The sequence below is a fragment of the Leguminivora glycinivorella genome, chromosome 24, assembly GCF_023078275.1.
Source record: "Leguminivora glycinivorella isolate SPB_JAAS2020 chromosome 24, LegGlyc_1.1, whole genome shotgun sequence".
Taxonomy (NCBI): domain Eukaryota; kingdom Metazoa; phylum Arthropoda; class Insecta; order Lepidoptera; family Tortricidae; genus Leguminivora; species Leguminivora glycinivorella.
In genome coordinates this window covers 9303069-9323495 of record NC_062994.1, presented here as the reverse complement: position 1 = coordinate 9323495, position 20427 = coordinate 9303069, and the positions used below count along the sequence as shown (strand labels likewise).

The 20427-nt window shown below is 40.9% G+C and overlaps 2 protein-coding genes across 3 annotated transcripts in view; one reads left to right on the top strand and one right to left on the bottom strand.

Annotated features, from left to right (window-relative positions):
- Positions 1-8185: 8185 nt before the first annotated feature.
- The window catches only part of LOC125238521 (bromodomain adjacent to zinc finger domain protein 2A-like), a 30580-nt gene continuing 18338 nt past the window's right edge, over positions 8186-20427 (bottom strand). Inside the window, exons 15-16 of the mRNA XM_048145854.1 lie at positions 10892-11035; positions 8186-8743 (exon numbers count right to left, since the gene is read on the bottom strand). Coding sequence (XP_048001811.1) covers positions 8602-8743; positions 10892-11035 — 286 coding nt within the window. The 3' untranslated portion in view covers positions 8186-8601. The remainder of the gene's footprint in view (positions 8744-10891; positions 11036-20427) is intronic.
- LOC125238833 lies at positions 11251-15417 on the top strand. 2 transcript variants are annotated; one of them, XR_007178474.1, is made up of 3 exons: positions 11799-12453; positions 12803-13013; positions 15354-15417. XR_007178474.1 is itself a non-coding variant. In XM_048146282.1 (2 exons), exons 1-2 carry the CDS (start codon positions 12022-12024, stop codon positions 12806-12808), a joined length of 438 nt encoding a protein of 145 aa, XP_048002239.1. In that variant the 5' UTR covers positions 11251-12021; the 3' UTR covers positions 12809-13858. The 2 variants fall into 2 exon arrangements, 1 of the variants encoding a protein (XP_048002239.1); XM_048146282.1 differs by lacking the exon at positions 15354-15417 and having other exon boundaries at positions 11251-12453; positions 12803-13858.

Here is a 20427-nt window from a genome sequence, read left to right as displayed (position 1 = left end):
TAAACGTTTGTATACTGAATGTTAATTGAATTAAAATGTACGTTGTTGACGTTATTGTTATTGAAACACGTTACAATTCACGAAAAACCGTTATTGTCGTATTATTTGTTCATCTTGTTATTATTTAAATTAGCATTAATGTTATTTATAGCTGTTGGTGTTCCGAAAATAAATAAATAAATAAATAAATCTGAAAAAAAACCATATTTAGAAAAAAAAACCATGGTGCTCGGTTTTTTTTCATGTTTTTTTTCATAATTCTGAAAAAAAACATTTGGTTTTTTTCTATTTACAACCCTAATAACACTAGTATATTTCACTAAAATTCCCAAATTGAAAGGGGTCCTTTCCATTATAGCATTTTCGCTCCTGTAAAAATTGATTGAAAATGTAGAGCGAAGATTTTTTTCCCATAGATTTGATTTTCACGCCATTTTTAGGGTTCCGTATTCAACTAGGAACCCTTATAGTTTCGCCATGTCTGTCTGTCTGTCCGTCCGTCCGTCCGTCCGTCCGTCCGCGGATAATCTCAGTAACCGTAAGCACTAGAAAGCTGAAATTTGGTACCAATATGTATATCAATCACGCCAACAAAGTGCAAAAATAAAAAATGGAAAAAAATGTTTTATTAGGGTACCCCCCCCCCCCCTACATGTAAAGTGGGGGCTGATTTTTTTTTCATTCCAACCCCAACGTGTGATATATTGTTGGATAGGTATTTAAAAATAAATAAGGGTTTACAAAGATCGTTTTTCGATAATATTAATATTTTCGGAAATAATCGCTCCTAAAGGAAAAAAAGTGCGTCCCCCCCCCTCTAACTTTTGAACCATATGTTTAAAAAATATGAAAAAAATCACAAAAGTAGAACTTTATAAAGACTTTCTAGGAAAATTATTTTGAAGTTGAAAGGTTCAGTAGTTTTTAAGAAAAATACGAAAACTACGGAACCCTACACTGAGCGTGGCCCGACACGCTCTTGGCCGGTTTTTTTAGTGCCAAGATTTGGTAGACAGTCTAAATTTTTTTAAACCCCAAACTTCGATAAAATTATCCAAATCGTTGCCGAAGCTTGATCTAACTTTAATTTTGTGGTAATCAGTTTATTTTCTTTTCCTCCTTTCAAATCAAATGAAATTTACGTATTTGACTGTACACCGGCATAAGAATTGTCAACAGCGCCATCTCGTGGATATAGTAAGAATTACATGCCGAGGCCGTCTACGATTGTTGTTGCAATTACGTCGTTGTACGACAGATGGCGTTAATATTTATTCGCCTGTTGTAATAAGCTACAACATTTTCCCGCCAGAGTATATAGCACTAGCATGAATCGTAAACCATCTGCCATGGACTCGAACACAGGACCGCGGCTTAGCAAGCAGGGTCACTTCCCACTAAGCCAGCCTGGGGGCCGATTTTTGAGTCTCACTGTCACTAAAATACCGGTTGAAAACGGTGAATTGTCTATTATTTTCAGTGACAATTTTCTGAATTCGAACGCCGTGAGACTCAAAAATCGGCCCCCTGGTCGTCGAAATAAATGTAAAGGAATAGTTCCTTTTGCTATTATTTGTGAGTGTGCACGGGAAAACGTCCCACTTTGTCGATTGCTATAAAGCCGCTTTATCGTACTGTACTTAATAAACTATTAATTTAAAGATACAAGTAAATCTCGCCATAACCCATATATGCCCATAGGGTCGTTTTCGACCCACTACTGAAAACACGCTACTACTCATTAAAATAAGTATGAGAATGAGGTAAAAAATAGGGGAAAAAATATGTGTTGGGCACATGTGGGCTAATGGTAACCCACAAAGTGGGACGTTTTACTAAACACACTCACATTATTTTCTAAATATTCAAGGAATATTTCAGCTATAATTTGGAATTTGACCAATTAAACCAAACAAGAGTGCTTCCAAAATTATTTATTTTATTCGTATATAATTTATATATTCATTTAAAGTTAAAACCAACTGATGCACACAACATAACACATTCGTACCTATCATACACGGACTGTTCACCAAAATACGTTTTTGACAGGCTCCGTCAAAATGACATTTGACATTTGACACTATAGGACCGGTGTAAAGCCTGACCAGAAATATACACCGTGTTTTTATTGTTTTCCGTTAAATTCGGCACGCAGTTAGGTTCATCACCAGGAACCACCCTGTGTATAGTATCGTTTTCGTTAAATTCGAAAAAAAAAAAAGACCTTCATCATAACATTAAAGTCAGTATCAAGTTTAGTGTCTGACGGCAAATGTCAAAACATGTAATCGGCAACCTTCAAATCAAGAGTGAACAGGCATCTTCTGGGCGAGCTCACTCCATCGTAGGCCACGTCTTTGCCTTTGGCTAGTCTGTGGTCAAGAGTAAGCCCATTTATAAAAAAAAAAAAAAAAACAAGGAAGTGGTAAGGGATGCCACACACCTGTTCAGTATTTTTTTTTAATAATTCAATAACCGTAAGAGTTAGGACGCTAGTTTCTTAGAGAAATTAATTGTATTTGACATAAAGAACCTTCCTTTAAAGTTAACGGAATTCAATAAAAACTGGGTATATTATGACTCAGAAGGGCGCTGTTATTCTTATGTATGGAGTGACAGTTCACGTATAGTATGAAGAAAATAGTTCTAATGAAATTCCGCAAGATGGCGCGTAGTCATTTCTGGTCAGGTTTTAGAACTACTTATTACAGTCGGTAAAATACACCGTGCTTTTATTGAATTCCGTTAACTTTAAGGGAAGGTTCTTTAGATCAAATACAATTAATTTCTCAAAACAAAATAGAGTCTTAACTCTTACGGTTTTATTTGTTTTGACATGTGCCGTCAATCACTTGACACTAACTTGAATGTTATTCCTCTCACAACTAATGAATTCATTTATTATGTATGAAAATGATGAAAAAAATTTCTTTGCGAATTGGTTTCTGATAATGAACGATACGTGTCGAATTTAACGGAAATCAAAAAAACACGGTGTAGATGCCGACAAAGTGCCAAAAGGATGTATCCACAAACTTAACGTATTTATAAGCAATAAAGTCGTGTATACTTACATATTTCGTCATTTTGTCCGCATTTATATTTTTTTAATATTTTGACTGAACAATTGTAATAATTTTTACTAAGCTCAACTTTGCATTGACTAAAATAGATCAAAATGAGGGAGTATCGTATATAAGGGCCCATTTAGACGGTACGAGGACTATCATACGAGTTTTATTACATTGCGGTATTTGATGGCTGTGTAAAATTGTATGTAACCTCAACAGCCCGCAATGTAACTAAAATCGCATGCGAGTTCGGACGCCGTCTAAATCAGGCCTTAATGTATTGAGATTATGACATTCCTGGCACAAAATAGTAAATTAATAGGGGCGCCATCGTCTATGCAAAACTATTGAGTTTGATGATTATATGATAAAAAAATGTCACAGTTTCGTTTTCTTTCAACCCCTTATTTGCCAAGAGTGGCACTGAAGCTTTAGTAGTTTCATGTGTTCTGCCTTCCCCTTTATGGGATACAGGCGTGATTGTATGTATGTATGTATGATAAAAAAATTTTTGCTTTTTTGTGCCAAAATGGACTATCCCACATTTTGTCATTGAAAATGATGCAGAGTTAGCTTGGGTGTAAAATTGTAGTTGTCAAAAGGTCCTATAGTTCTAAATGCAACGATTCTAGCGCCTTATGTACAGAAAAATATTTAAAAACTTGATAGTTGTAATACATTTTAAGTACATGCACTGAAAAAAAGTCCGTGCTTTAAAATTATTTCATTGCAAACAGTTTCATGTTTAAATCACTAGGGGCGCTAGCGTCGCTCGAAACCCGTCGTCTAAAAAAGACCTTACTCGCTGGCAGTAGAGTTGAGATTGCAATACATATCTTGGCATAAATTAATTTCAATTTTGGAACATAGGTAAAAAAACGGTCAATATATTTTTATAGGATTTTTATATTTAAAATTCCTATAAAAATCTAATTGAAATTGTGACATTGAAGTAAGGCGTAACTCAAATATATTTTGTGGCTTTCCTTAGAAAAAGGTGCTTATGCTTTACCTTTTAAATATTTTTGAGATATGCCATATTAGACATTTTTTAGTGTAAGTAACACAAATATCAGTAGTTAGGAATACATATTTGTTTAAATGTTTTTGTTGCATGATGACATTGATATGGATTTTTTCATACAATCCCATACATTTTTCATACATACAAGGTTAAAAAACCCATATAAGTACAAAAATTCAACCGGCTCAAAATAAATGAGAAACGTAAATAAATAACTTCTAAAAATAAATTAAAATGACTATTAGTTGCGATTTTTTTTTACAAAGACGCTGGAAATGACAGTGCTGTCAATGAGTAGCATCTGTCTCACTCTATTTAAAGTTGATAGAAAGAGAAAGATGCTAATCTCATTAAAGACTAGTGGCCTATTATAGCCAAAATTATATCAAATTCGAATTTTTCGACAGTTATTCGAGAATCCAAAAGTGTCATGATTCATATTTAAAACGCACTTTAAAGAAGTACAAAGAATCGTGTGTACAAAAAAACAACCTTTTTAAAGAAAATCTTTTTAAAACTTTGAAAAATAAGTTTCTCGAACTCTTATAGACATATGAAATCCAAATTCACAAAGTTCAATATGATAAGTGTAAATAAGTAAATATTGACAGTACATTAACTATTTTTTTTTAATTCATGATAAGTCAAGTCAAATATACAAGTAATAAATCGTTGCTATTTAAATGAGCGGTCAAGAAGTCAAAAGTCGCAAGCAGCCTTTCATGCATTTTGATAAGGTTCACAATGGCGCACCACTAGCTATAGGCATTTTTTTTGTAAAATGCGAAAAGTTGTGTTCATAGAAGAATTTAGAGTTCAGTCCAAGCGAAGTTAGCAACGATTTTACTAGCCCCGTTTGAACAAGAATTAATAAAACGTCATATATAATTATAATAACGTCATTTATTTACACGAGAGTGACTATATTTTGTTCGTTTCTAACGCGCCGATAGCTCATCGCTTACTCGCTTGAAATGCAGTCTGGCTCTGTCGCGCCAATACGCGAGAGCGATAGAGATAGATAGCTACGAAAGAGATATTATGAGCGTTTGTGCATTCGTCTACGCACACAGTGTCTTAGACCGTCGAAATCACTGTCAATTTAGCTTGGCCATCTTGGTACAAAAGTTTAATAAAGAAATAATCAACTTAACTATATATATTAATTAATATACTGTCAATATCGCATTCAAAAATAAATCGATAGCTACAGTCCCGCTACCTTTACAGTTCTGACACACTTTGACAGGTCCTGTCATGAGTTAGGCCTCGCCTACGCTACTGCGGAGAACTGTCAGACTATTGTAAAATTACAAATGAGTGTACATACTGCCAGTTCTAAAGAGACAATCAAAAAACTGAAAACAGATTAAGTTAGCTTACAAAAAAGGTACTTGTGTGTATATTAAAAATCGTTGTAAACTATTTTTTTTTTTTAGCTACAATGGACTAAATTAATCAATGAATAAACTTAATATACTGGACCGAGTAACTAAGAACATTCGTGCTTACAGCCAAATGTCTAAAGATTAAAAAAAAAAAGTTTAACCAAAATCACAAAAACAAAAAATCGAGTTAATATACTGATTGTTTTCATTGTTTACAATTCGCTCTTCATTAATTTTCACATTTTTTTTTCTTATTCACGCGATAAAAATGTCGATATGCGAAATATCGCAGAAAACCCTTTTAACCCATCAATTGCCGACATTCGCATCCCCATTACAATAAACATCATCGTGACTCGAATTTGCGTCTTCGGCAATAAATGGGTAAAAAAAAATTAACTAGTTCTCTCACAGTACGTAGGCCAACTAAGATACTCCATTTCTATCCTATACCTATTCTAATAATTACCGCCTACAGCGAAATTTCAATAGACAACTTTTACTTTTTTACACATCCATTAATTATTACATTTATTTTACACCTCCCTAAGAGACTGGCCACCGAGAAAATTTTCCTTTCGAATATTAAAAAAAAATACCCACAGGTAAAATACTGTTTCGATGCAAAGCGCTAAAAAAAAAGTCGAACGACATCAATACTCTATCTTCTCTATGCTTAAAAATAGAACTCTATTTAATACTTTTTTTTTTATTCTACACTTATTAGTCACTAGTATGTACAGTACATTAAATACACTCAACAACGTTATATGTGCGTTGCTTTTTATAGAATAATCACAATTTCTCGTCGAGATTCTAAGGTACGATTGCGTGACCTAGTAAGTTTGGAGTCCAATTTTTTTTGGAATGTTTCTCGTAATTTTTAAGGAATATAAAAGGTAATTGAACTGTTTTTTGCCGTTAAGATTATCATGTAATTATTTATACTTACATGATAATCTTAACGGCAATCCTCAAGGTTGTCTGGAAGAAATCGCTGTTTAGCGATAAGACCGCCTGTTGTTTACCTTTGTTCGTGTTGCTTTCTTGTTTTGTATTGTATTTTATCAAGGTGTGCAATTAATAGTATTTGTTATTGTATTGTATACTTAAATGTTTAATAGACTAAGAGCCGGTGGCATCAAACCGTCTGTCACCGTTAAAGCGTTCGTTAAATTGTATTGTATGGGAAGTCCCATAGACGTCTGCTGCGTGACGATGATGTGTGTCAAATGTGGTTGATGCAACTGGCCCTAAGTGAATAATGGGTTAAACAAATGTATTCGTTTCAAATTATACGATAGAAAACAAGACAAATTCAATATTGTCACATATTTTAACAGACAAAAAACGTCAGAAACCGGTCGTAATTTATAACCGCCTGCTTGTATGGGGAGAAGATCCCGCCCAGCGGGTTCTCTGGCATCTGAGCAAAGTTCACGAGTGCCCACTAGGCGGGTTCTTCACTGTGAAAGTGTTAAAAGACACATACATAATAGTCCTAATGAATTTTTCTACAGTCTTCAGTTCAACGCCCTTTTATTTTCAATTTTTTCATAACCTTATAATGAATATTGTCAGAGCAAAGTCATTGTCATAAATCAGTATTAGTTTCATGATTCTAGGCCATATATGTGAGTGTGCTTGGGAAAACGCCCCACTTGGTCGATTGATATAAAGCCGCTTTATCAGTTTATTCATATAAAGATTTAAGTAAATCTCGCCTTAATGGTAACCGACAAAGTGGGACGTTTTACTAAACACACTCACATATGTCGTAACATATGGCCAAAATTTCTAACCTAAAGTATCCTTATTCTTCTGTCAATAATCTGTATATTTGCTTACATAAAAAAACGTAAACAAATAATTATTAAATTAGTAAATTTTCGGGTAGTGGAAGCGTTGGTAACCACCAATGAGTTTTTCGGGATCCTTCACCGAAAAGCGTCTGGCAAATATCAAATGACATTTGCACTTAAGTTCCGAAAAACTTATTGTTGCGAGCCAGGTTCAAACCCGCGACTTCCGGATAAGTCGCTAGTATTTAGATGCGTCTTCAATGTTGATGAAGCATAAGAATTCTTTAGGAATGATATGTCACATTTTCCCATTATCAATCAGTTTTAAATTGCTTATTAACCATTTTCTACAGGCAGGCAAAGCATGGCACGATAAACGATAGAACGTCAGGCCGTCCTTTTCGCACTATCTGAATGTGCCAAAAGGATGGCCTGACATTTTATCGTGCGAACATGCTATCGGTGCAGGATTCTAGTTCTAGCCCCGTAGCCGAATGGCATTGCTGCGACGCGAAACGCCACCGAAACGCCGCAGAAATGTAGTCTGGCTCTGTCGCGCCAATACGCAAGAGCGATAGAGATAGATAGCTACGAAAGAGATATTATCGTGAGCGTTTACGCATTCAGCTACGCACACTGCTTACAAAAGAGTTATAACTCCATACATCAGTAAATGCAAGTTATTTGTAGTGACATCTAGCGTCATCCACGCGTCAGCGTAAATTATCAGTACTGCTACTTGTCAATAGATGTCGCGACGAACAAAAAGTCTAATGCTCAGCAACCTTTAGCTAATATTACAATAGGAGTGGAATTCCTTGCCGGCGGCTATATTTCCGAGCTCATATAACCCGGCAACCTACAAATCAAGGGTGAACATCTTCTGGGGGAGCTCACTCCATCGTAGGCCACGTCTTTGCCTTTGGCTAGTCTGTGGTCAAGAGTAAGCACATTCATATTAAAAAAAAAGTTTTAATCAGTACTCTCTTTTCAATTCGTTTTGCTTGTAATATAAGTTGTAAACTGTTTTAACATTACATTTTTGGCAGACGCGACACTGTTGGCACCTAGTGTTGTAGTGGTACTGATAGTTTAAGCTATTTGACGCGTGATTGACGCTAGATGTTACAAATAACTTGCATTTACTGATGTATCGAGTTCAACCCTTTCCTTAGGTACTTATTCTTCTATGGTTTACGGCCCAGCCACGACATTGGTCTAAGCGCGACAGCGGTGAGCGGCAGCCATACGTGCGAATGAAAAGTCCCATCGCTGTGTCCCGCTCCAATGGCCGCCGCTCGTTACAATAGTGTTTATATCTGAGTCCACCGCGAATCGAAGAACTCTCTCATGTTGTGTCCGGCGCGGCCGACGGGACTGTAGTCTTCATTGAACACTTCGCAGTTGCTGAATATTAGACGGACGTCTGATGCGAACTCTTCTTTACATTTGTACCTGTGGAGGGTAACAGAATATTAAAATAAATAGATTTTAATTTAAGTGTTTTAATGGTTATTAATAAATGACGTTTGATTGAATAGATATGGGCCGAATATGGACTTTGCCGAACCCGAATATTCGGCCGAACATTCGGTTCAGCTCTTACCGAACCGAACATTCGGTTACGCCATATTTTTAAAGCGGATGTTAAGATTAAAACTAGGTTTTAAATGATTGATAATGGTTACATATATGTTACTACAACTATGTACTTATGATTTAGCGGATAACTAAATCTTTGTTAAAACAACTCTGAACTCTTCTCAACTCTCAACTAGGGTTTTCTAACTTTTTTACAAAACAATTGTATTTATATTTTGTCGCATAGACAATTATATCTTTTTAGTAGTTCCTTAGAAAGCTACTAAAATAGGAGCTTATTATCCATTGGAATACGTAAGATCTTCATTAGTTATTTACTTTGTTTATTCGGTAAATATTCGGCAATGCAACCGAATTATTCGGCCGAATACGAACATTGAAAAACTTACCTTAAATACCGAATATTTACCGAATATTCGGCCCATCTCTACGTTTGAACTTAAAAAAAAAATAGGAATCCAAATGCTTCATGTTTTTTGTTACTGGGTCAGTGAAGAAGGCTTATCAGGGTACGTGGCCGAACGGCACAAACGCTCACGAAACGAAACGCTCGTAGATATCTATCTCTATCGCTCTTGCGTATTGGCGCGACAGAGCAAGACTACCTTTCGCGGCGTTTCGTTTTCGTTCGGCGTCGCAAAAATGCCATTCGGCTACGGTACCAGATTTCGCTGCTGCGAAAACGGTTTTAGAAGACTTTCTTTCGACTTAAAGTGAAAATTGGCGTTTACAGATTTTGGAAAAATCAAACAAGGTGGGAAAATAATTACTTTGACTAAGGTAGAGCGGGGCAAATCTCGACTGGGAAGCAAATATAACTGGTCAATTTTTTCCATGTTTTACAATGTTCGCATTATTAAATAGAGTGTCCACCGGTTATATATTATATGGTAGGCGTGTTCAGTGGATACATGTAAGATAGAACTCAACATCATAGTGTAATAATGGAAAAAATGATTAGTTACAATTGCCCCCCAGTCGAGATTTGCCCCGCTGTACCTTATTTTTTTATGTCAACCGATCTCATTCCTATCAACTTGCATTTTTTTATAATACGTCGGTGACAAACAAACATACGGTCCGCCTGATGGAAAGCGGTCACCGTCACCTATGGACGACTGCAACTCAAGGACTGTCACATGCGCGTTGCCAACCCATTAGAAACTTTTGTACACTACTTTTTGTTGTGTTAAGTACACAGCAAAAAGGAGCAATTCCCGAAAAGTTTGTATATTTGGAATTTGGATCACGTCTCCGATTTTGATAAAAATTGGTAGGCTGATAGAGTCCATGATGCTGAGCACGATCCACTAGGTTTCCCAAAATGTCCTAGGTAGTTTGTATGAAACCTTCCTTTTTTAGGGTTCCGTAGTCAACCCTTATAGTTTCGCCATGTCTGTCTGTCCGTCCGTCCGTCCGTCCGTCCGTCCGTCCGCGGATAATCTCAGTAACCGTAAGCACTAGAAAGCTGAAATTTGGTACCAATATGTATATCAATCACGCCAACAAAGTGCGAAAATAAAAAATGGAAAAAAATGTTTTATTAGGGTACCCCCCCTACATGTAAAGTGGGGGCTGATATTTATTTTCATTCTAACCCCAACGTGTGATATATTGTTGGATAGGTATTTAAAAATGAATAAGGGTTTACTAAGATCGTTTTTTGATAATATTAATATTTTCGGAAATAATCGCTCCTAAAGGAAAAAAAAGTGCGTCCCCTCCCCTCTAACTTTTGAACCATATGTTTAAAAAATATGAAAAAAATCACAAAAGTAGAACTTTATAAAGACTTTCTAGGAAAATTATTTTGAACTTGATAGGTTCAGTTTTTTGAGAAAAATACAAAAAACTACGGAACCCTACACTGAGCGTGGCCCGACACGCTCTTGGCCGGTTTTGTTACCAGATTTCTATTCATTTGCCTTAAGTCCGCCACTTGTACTTTTTTTTTAAATTGTGCAACAAAGTTTAAATAAATAAATAAATATATCTACTTACGTATTGTCCTGGAGTTTCTTCTTAATAGTAGACAGGTCCATGGGGCACTTGATAACTTTCTTGTACTGCGGAAACAGCTTAGTATTTACTGGGAGCAGGAACGGCCAAGCGTGTTCGTGGCATTCCATCTCGTACAGCAAGTTCCTGGGAAAAATAATAGCGTATTGTTAATTGAAGATAAAAAGTTGTTCCCGAGATATTTTGACACTTAAGGGCGTTCCCAGCGCCAATGACCTTCGATTTGAATCCATTGATATTATGATAGTTTCTAAAGCCTATCATATTAACAGCATCTTGATATGTATATAGGTAGGCAGTTATGAACCTACCGCCATTTAGTCTCATAATAAACAGCTTGCGAAACGGACGTGTGACTTTCCTTTAATGCACCTATGCACATATATTACATTGGCGATCGACGGTTAAATTATGGACTATTGATGCGTGCAAAGACATACGAGTGTTTTTTTTTATTTGTTAATGTTTGTTCGTAACGTGATAAGTGCATATGAGTTAAACTACGGTGCGGTTAATTGTGGGCCTGTGTGTATCGCGGTACATATAAGTACAAAATGTCGGTTGGAAAGATCAAGGCTTTTGAAGTAGCTTCTGGTAATTGGACAATGTACATCGAGCGTCTGGAGATGTATTTTAAAGCAAACGACATTAAGGAAGATGTACAATTACCTACGCTAATTGCAGTTATGGGCACAGACGCATACGAATTGTTGAGAAATCTAACCAGCCCTAAAAAGCCTGGGGATTTGAAATACACTGACGTCGTTAAAATAATGCAAGACCATGTGGAACCTAAACCTTCATTTATGGCCGAGAGGTATCGTTTTCGACTGCGGCGCCAAGGGGCAGAGGAATCCGTGGCACAGTATCTCACGGAACTCAAGAAGTAGTCGAAGCACTGCGAGTTCGACTCGTCATCATTAGAGGACAATCTCCGTGATCAATTTACGTGTGGATTAAAAAGTGACACTATAAAACAACGTCTCTTTGCCGAGAAAAATCTAACCTATGCGAGAGCGGTAAGCCTCGCGCTCTCGTTGGAAGCGGCGGAGAGGGACGCGGCTACGGTAGAACGCCCGTGTGCGAGCGAGAGCACCGTAGGCAGATCAGATATGGCGTCCGTAAATGCGATCACACCGGGACCACGTGGCGGAAATATAGGCAGTAATCGGAACAACAGTGCCAGTGCTAGCAATATGCAGAACAATGCGCCCAAATGTGCAGTTTGTGGACGGCAAGACCACCGCGAAGCAGCGTGCCGCTATAAGAACTTCACGTGTAGCAAGTGTGGTTCCGTGGGCCATCTGAGGCGGGTATGCCCGTCTTGGGGATCGGCTAGCGGCAGTAGCGGCCAGGGAGCGCCCGGCGGGCGCGGGCCGGGCGCCGCCGGCAGGCGCGGCGCGGCCGCGGGGGCGCGGCGCGGGCGGCGCGCCCTGCACCACGTCCAGGCCACTTATGAGACTCCAGGGGCCGACGAGGACAATTCGTCGGAAACTGAATTGGAAGAAAATTTGCATCACCTATGTTTAAACGACTACAGACCGGTAAGCATGTCTATGCACGTAGACAACATCATATTAGACATGGAAATCGATACGGGCTCCCCGATATCCTGCATTAGTGAGGCAAACTATTATAAATATTTTAGGCATAGGCCTATAAGGCCTTTCAAATTGTCATTCACTTTTCTTGATGGGAGTAAATTCAAACCGTTGGGAATTATAAGACCGGAGGTTGTTTATGAAGGTACATTAAAAAAGTTGGAACTGTTCGTCGTTGAGGGGGTACGACCACCATTTTAGGCCGGCAATGGCTAAAAGAGCTAGGAATTAGGATACCTGTGTTAAATTGTCAGATCGAGAGTAATAATGAATTGTGTAAATTACTCGACAGATATAAGGAGCTGTTTAGCGGCGGTTTGGGGCGGTTCACGGGCGGCAAGGCGACGCTTCGCGTGAAGGAGGGCGCGGCGCCGGTGTACTGTCGCGCGCGCCCGCTGCCCTACGCGCTGCGGGACCGGGTGGACCACGAGCTGGACGAGATGCTGCGCAGCGGCGTCATCGAGCCCGTCGACACCTCGGAGTGGGCTACGCCTCTGGTGCCGGTACGTAAAGCTGATGGCGGATTGAGAATATGTGCGGATTACAAAATCACATTGAACCCGAATTTGCTGATCGATAGGTACCCGTTGCCAAAGATTGATGATTTATTAGTAAGGTTGAATGGGGCTCGCGTTTTCTCAAAAATTGATTTAACTCAAGCGTATAATCAGATAGAATTGGATGATTCGAAACAATATACGGTTATTAATACACATAGGGGATTGTTTAAGTACAATAGGTTGGTCTATGGTCTATCCTCTAGCCCAGGTATTTTTCAGAGAATCATGTCAAATCTACTGAAGGATATTCCACAGGTAGAAGTTTTTTTAGACGACATTTTAATTGGTACCCCAGATGTGGAATCACATTTATTGATATTGGACAAGGTTTTACAGAAGTTACATAGTCATGGTATGAAACTAAAAAAAGTAAATGTTCCTTTTTTACGGAAGAAGTTCAGTACTTAGGGTTTATTATTTCTAAGGACGGCATTAAAGCCGATCCGGCCAAAATTGAGGCCATTGTAAAAATTCCACGACCACAGAATATAACAGAATTAAAATCATTTTTAGGCGTCGTCAACTTTTATGCAAGGTTTGTAGCAAAGTTAAGTACTATATTATCGCCTTTATATGACCTGCTTAGAAAAGGCGTGGCCTGGAAATGGGGTAAACTATGTGAAACGGCATTTAAAACAATCAAACAGGTTTTAGTTAGCGCCGAAGTACTGATGCATTACGATCAGAACAAACCTCTAATCCTCACGACAGATGCTAGTTCGCGCGGAATTTCTGGTGTGCTGACTCAACCCTGCGCCGGCGGCGGCGGCGGCGTGCGACCGGGCGCGGCGGCGGAGCGGCCCATAGCCTATGTCTCGCGCTCACTTAATGACGCGGAGCGTAATTATTCGCAAATTGATAAAGAAGCCTTAGCCATCGTGTTTAGTTTTGAAAAATTGCATCAGTTTCTATATGGTAGACGTTTTGTGTTAAGAACTGATCATAAACCTCTGGTTAGTATATTCGGTCCAAAACAAGGTATCCCTGCGATGGTAGCGAGTAGATTGCAGCGGTGGGCGATCAAGCTCTCGGCATATACCTACGATATAGAATATGTGCGGACAGACGCGAACGGCGCCGACGGGTTATCTCGCTTGCCGGTACCGGTGAAAAATGCAACATCGCTAGACGGGCCACCCCTGAGCAAACTTATTTGCACTTTGTACAAAATGAAATGTTGCTAGACTATCATGAAATCAAAAGAGAAACACAACGCGATCCAATTTTAGGTCGGGTTTTAAGTTATTTACGATCGAGTTGGCCAGCCGAAATAGAAATAGAAAATTTACGTCCTTATCACAATAGGAAAAGTGAACTTTACGAGGAATTAGGATGTGTCATGTGGGGACATCGCGTTGTGGTACCTAATAGCTGTCAAAAAAAAATATTAACTTTATTGCATGAAAGTCATATGGATATAGTGAAAACTAAAGCTTTCACTCGAAGTTACGTATGGTGGCCCGGCGTCGATGAGGCCGTGGAGGCCATGTGTCGCGCATGCACGGTGTGCGCGGCCGAGGCCGACGCACCGCCCCGCCACGGCCCTCAGCCGTGGCCATTTCCCGCGAGGCCTTGGTCCAGGGTGCACGTGGATTTTCTAGGCCCGATAGGTGGGGAAACTTATCTCATATTGGTGGATGCGCGATCAAAGTGGTTAGAGGTTTTTCCACGTTGTAGTACCTCTGCAATTAATACAATTGAGAAACTCAGTGAGGCGTTCGCTCGCTGGGGCTTACCAAGACAACTGGTATCCGATAATGGACCGCCGTTTACGAGTCGAGAGTTGGCGGCATTTTTGACAAATAATGGTTTCTGCGCCATACCATCCAGCGTCGAATGGCGCAGCCGAGGTCTCCGTACGCACGATTAAAAGAGTTATTAAAAAAGCTATTAGACAAAAGCAAAATATAAATATAGCCATAAATACTTTTTTATTACATTACCGTAATACCGAACATTGCACAACGGGAGAAAGTCCTGCCGCGTTAATGATAGGTAGGCAAATACGTACTAAATTAGATGCTATTAGACCGGATTGTGAGAAAAAAGTGCGCGAGTCCCAAAAGAAACAAATGTCTAGCACGGCAGGTGTAAAACGTACATTTCAGCCAGGTGAACTCGTTTGGGCCCGCCAATACCAGGGCGATACTAAATGGATACCGGGTCAGATATTACGGAGAGAGGGAACGACCGACTATACAGTGTTAGATAATTTAGGTAGGGGATCCCATAGGCACGTCGATCAGCTAAAGCGGCGTTCAAGTGTTTTAGTATGCCCTTCAGATCCATCAGCTTTACTCTTACCACAAGACAGACCATTGGCACCAGAGAACATGACAAGAGAAGCCGCGCCCACTCCAGGTACGCCAGAGCAAGCGGAGTCGTGGGCGACACCGCCCGGCACCCCGGGCCCGACACACCGGGCCACGACGCCCGGCGGCGCGCGCCGCAGTGCACCGCCGACACCGACCGCCGGTCCCGGTAACTATCTCCAAACGTCGCCCTTGCCGCCCCCGGAACCGCCTCAACCCCGTCATGTGAGAGAGTGCCGGATTTTAAATCCACCGAAATACAAATTTTAAGGATTTACGTTAGGTGTATTTAGTTCTTGTTATGTGTGTAATCTCAATTTACCATTGTACACTTTATCGCGTTGCAATAACGTTCACGAAAGGTCCCTTAGAGGTGTTGATTAAAAAACTTAATATAAGTTACCTATGTACCTACTCATACGTACAGATAGTATTTTAAGTGGGATGAGTAGATACTGGTTACCCAAGTACATATTATAAATATTATATACCTACTCATATACCTACATTTTCATATACCTACATTTTTAATTTTAATTACTCACGTTAAATTTGTGTAAACCCCTTACTACATGCAAAAAAAAAAAAAAAATTGAACTTAAAGTAGACGTCAAGTTGTGTATGTGTATTGTGTATCATATTTGCTTCGAATGCAGTAAGGAGTTTTTAATACCATGTAAGTGCATCATTAAGTTGGTAAAATTCAGAGTTAATACTAAGTTAAACTTGTATTTTTTAATTTCAATAATTAGGAACTTACCTAGATACCTGAAAAATTACATTTATTTACTTATACTTAATAATAAATAAATACCTGTTTAATACGTTCATATACCTACCTACAACGTATCAGCTGATTTGCGTTCCGGTTTAGATTTAATACGCATGCCCTTGTTGTGGTTACCCATGTATACCTATACATGTATGAGGCAATCCAGCTGTGCATTATGACGTGTATCTAGGTATAGGTACAAATTGTTTACGTTATATTAAGAGGAGAGTAAGATATAGTGGTTTTGTTTGTTATAGATTTTAACGGATAATTTTCTTTAACGATGAACTATGATTAGACTTTTTGCTGGCCGACTGAGAGTTGACCTTTTTTTCATTTTGTAATAATACCTATGTTAGATTTAAGAAGAGAGTAATGATATGTATATAGGTAGGCAGTTATGAACCTACCGCCATTTAGTCTCATAATAAACAGCTTGCGAAACGGACGTGTGACTTTCCTTTAATGCACCTATGCACATATATTACACATCTAACATATTAACAGTATCTTACTCTTAAATTCTTTATTGCAATACATAAAACATAAAGTCAACATTTACACATGAACACACAAGAAGTTACTTAATAATATAAAAATTTTACCTTCCAATAAAATTGTTATTATTTTGCCTGGTATATCCGAGGTCTTATATAGAGAGAGTACGTCGTAGACGTCGCATCGGACCGATAGATGGCGCCATCGTTCGTTGTAAGTCGCTCCGGCGTCACACCGCCGCGATGTTGGTAGTCCCGTTTTCCCCACCTGCAACATAAGGCTCCTACGCGCCCCGGCCCGCCACCAGCCACCCTCATTGTTGAGGAGAAGTGCCGACGGTATATTAAGCCTACCAGGAAGGCATCACTCAGACCTCGGATATACCAGGCAAAATAATAACAATTTTATTGGAAGGTAAAATTTTTATATTATTTGTGCCGTTTGTATATCCGAGGTCTTATATAGAGACCTGTTTATTATCTCCTGGTGGCGAGTCAGCTGGCGCGCAAGCCTTTGGTAGCCCTATTGGCATAGCATAGAAGAATAAGTGAATCGGTTGTTGAACCGATTTGACAGATGTATCAGTCGAAATCGCCTTCGATCCGCGAATATCTCGGTGCCAGAAACGCCTAAAGAGATTTTCGTGATGACGTTTAGCTTTAGTCAGCGAATAGTTAGAGAAATGACATTATTATACATTGTAGGCGAGGCTGACTTGAACAAGATACAAAAACCTTAGATACACTTTTATTATTAACAGACACGTTATTTTATCAGGTTATTATAAACCCAATTTCAGACACAAAGTGTGGAAATTAACTGTAAAAGTAGTGTAACTATCTGTACTGTAGCAGGGTAACGTAATTGATACTGCTTTTGTCAACCCTTCGTAAAAATTATCTAAATCAATATTAGCTTTGATATGACTATTTAAAGTCCAACGTCTTACGTCCATATCAAACACAGAAAAAGGTCATCACTCACGCGCCCGAGGGCTATTTGTTACGATACTGGTATTTTCGATCAGACTATTTCGCGTCAAGCGAGCGCGGTTACAAGCGAGACTCCTGAACTCTGAACTCTTTTTAGTGAGGGCATTTGAGGATACTGATCGCTCGGTAAAACTAGCCTAGAAGATGAAAAGTACGAGTGCTGTCGATTGCTACTACACTGGACGGAGGTATCAGTCGATTTCTTCAAGTCAGTCATTGACTCTTAGGGTAATCCATTACCTAATCCAAAACCCGATGCGACGGATTTCTACTTCGTGCAATGAAGGTCGACAGTGTAGACTGAGAGGTGACGTCCGTGTCGCATCGCTGGTGGTTGCTGAACACGTCGTGGTAGCAGGTCAAGGGGTGAATTAAAACACCGCCACACATGCGCGCTTTGAGAGCGTAGGCGGAGCGCAATAATGGCGGTGCACCGCACAAACGCTGGCGTTGCGCCCAGTGGGCACTAGCGGGAACTAACGAGCGCGGATTGCGAGCGCAACGCGCGCGGGACGCGAGCGGAATGCGCGCGCATTCAGCGCGCTGATAGCGTAGCGTTAGCGAAGCGGAATGCGCTTTATGTGTGGCGGAGGCTTAATACGTACCGTTGTACGGCGTAATGCAGGGCTCTCGCAGACGAAGAGGTACGATGACGGGCGAAGCAGAAGAAGGCGAGGTCACCGAAGGTCACTTACTTGGCTCCCAGGGGGTGCATACTGACCTCGTACGACAGTCTGTTGGAGTCAGCAGTTACTGTCGTAGTTACTCGTAACCGAAGAGATGTAGTCCTGCCATCGTACAGCATAACATAACATACAACCGAACTGTGCATAGCATATAGTGCTATGCGAACCTTAATCCGGCTGCATGTCACTTCAGTCGCCAGCGCCACCGCCTGTTGAAGATTATTTTCCATCGGAAGAGCTTTACTTTGTACAATATTCCGATTATTTAAGGTCTTATCGGGCTGCAAATGCAAGCAAAACAGGAGCGATTGGCCTACAGCTATCGGCAGCTGTACGAGGTAATGCTGGAAACCAACCTCCCTCTGTAGACTACGAAAGTTGTGAAATTGATGAAATCAGGTTCTACGATCGAATCAAGCTCTATATTAATTCAGTATAGTCGAGCCAGATGATAACTACTGAAGTCCTCCTGAGTTCCTGGCCCCTTTCGCTTTGAGCTGGAATCTCAAGTTCACTAAGGCGAAGCGGGTTTATTTTTCCCAATTTGTTTATTAGAGGCTCGGCGAATAAGTTAATCTCTCGAATGGACAGGGGCGCCACAAGCCTCCGGGAAATCGTCGTGTACTTGGAACCCCCGCGGCCAGATTACCGATCGGTTTTGGTGTCCGCCCGGTAAACAGACGCACGCTCAGGATGCAGCACGCTGGCTCGAATTCAGATCTGGACATTCTGAAAGAGTTTTTTTTTTTTTTTTTTAATTCCGCAAACCTTTACGATGTCTTTGACCTACACAATGAGCGACGTACAGGAATCACAGGGTCGTCTCGCGAGGCGCCTCTCCGATTAGATAGCTCGCGAACATCGTCAGGACACCCTCGCAGCAGTGCGGCTCCTCGTCCGGTTATTGACGTCTTACCTCGTTCAACTATGGGTGGCCAAGCCACGTTAGGACGTAGCATCTTTAGAATTTATCTGTTCTCACTTCGGCGACGGAGGAGTCATTGGTCAAAATAGAGTGTAAATACTGTCGAAGTACTTCACGGGAACTGGAAAGAGAAGAGTGGATACCATAGTGTACGGGATGTCAGCTGATAGCGGCGCCCGGCGTCACATTGGAGGGCAGTATCAGCCTGGTCAGCAACAGAGTCTGCAACGATACCGTAGCAGACGGAGCCCGGATATGGTCGTGGCACCATTGTAGGGGAAGACAGTGCTCGCGGTGAGCGTGACATCTTAGGCGCGACGGGCGTTATCAGCGTGGCGGCTAGCAGTACCAAGGGACCACATCAGCAATCTTACCAGCTTGTCACTGCAGCAGACGATGTTACGTTCGGCGGTGAGATTGAGACGGCCGTCGTCAGCTCGAAAGGCGTCTTCGATGCCCCTGTCGCGTCACGCAGTATCGTGCTCGGTGGCCCTCTCGAGGTCGCCGCCGTCAGCGCGGGAGGCACCGGCGCCAGCATGACAGTCAGCTACATCGGTGAACAGCATCAACAGAGTTCGCGGCGTCGTCACGGCAACGCAAAATTAGCGACGCCTTCGCGGCAGCCGCAGTATTGCGCTCGGTGGCGCGATGAAGGTCGCCGCGTCTGCAATCTTACCTCGTGCGATCGAGGCGACATCAAGGCGCCAGCATCAGCGTGTCGGCCGACGACACCGGTGGAAAACTTCAAGTAGCTTGCGGCGATGTCACGGCAGACGCAGCAGAAGGATTGCGACGCCTGTGCAGCGGTTAACAGTATTACGCTCCGCATCACCACTGAGGCTTGTCACGGCAGACGAACGCTCTGCATCACCATCGAGGCGCCAGCATAAGCGTGGCGGCCAGCGATACTGGTGGACAGCTTCAGCAGGGTCGCGGCGTTTTCACGGCAGATGAGCGCGCTGCATCACCATCGAGGCGCCAGCATAAGCGTGGCGGCCAGCGATACTGGTGGACAGCTTCAGCAGGATCGCGGCGTTGTCACGGCAGATGAGCTCGCTGCATCACCATCGAGGCGCCAGCATAAGCGTGGCGGCCAGCGATACTGGTGGACAGCTACAGCAGGATCGCGGCGTTGTCAGGGCTGACGCACGCTCTGCATTACCATCGAGGCG

Bases quoted from the DNA above. Each gene is read 5' to 3' on its own strand.
- LOC125238833 (XM_048146282.1), top strand. From the start codon at position 12,022: ATGGCGTCCGTAAATGCGATCACACCGGGACCACGTGGCGGAAATATA.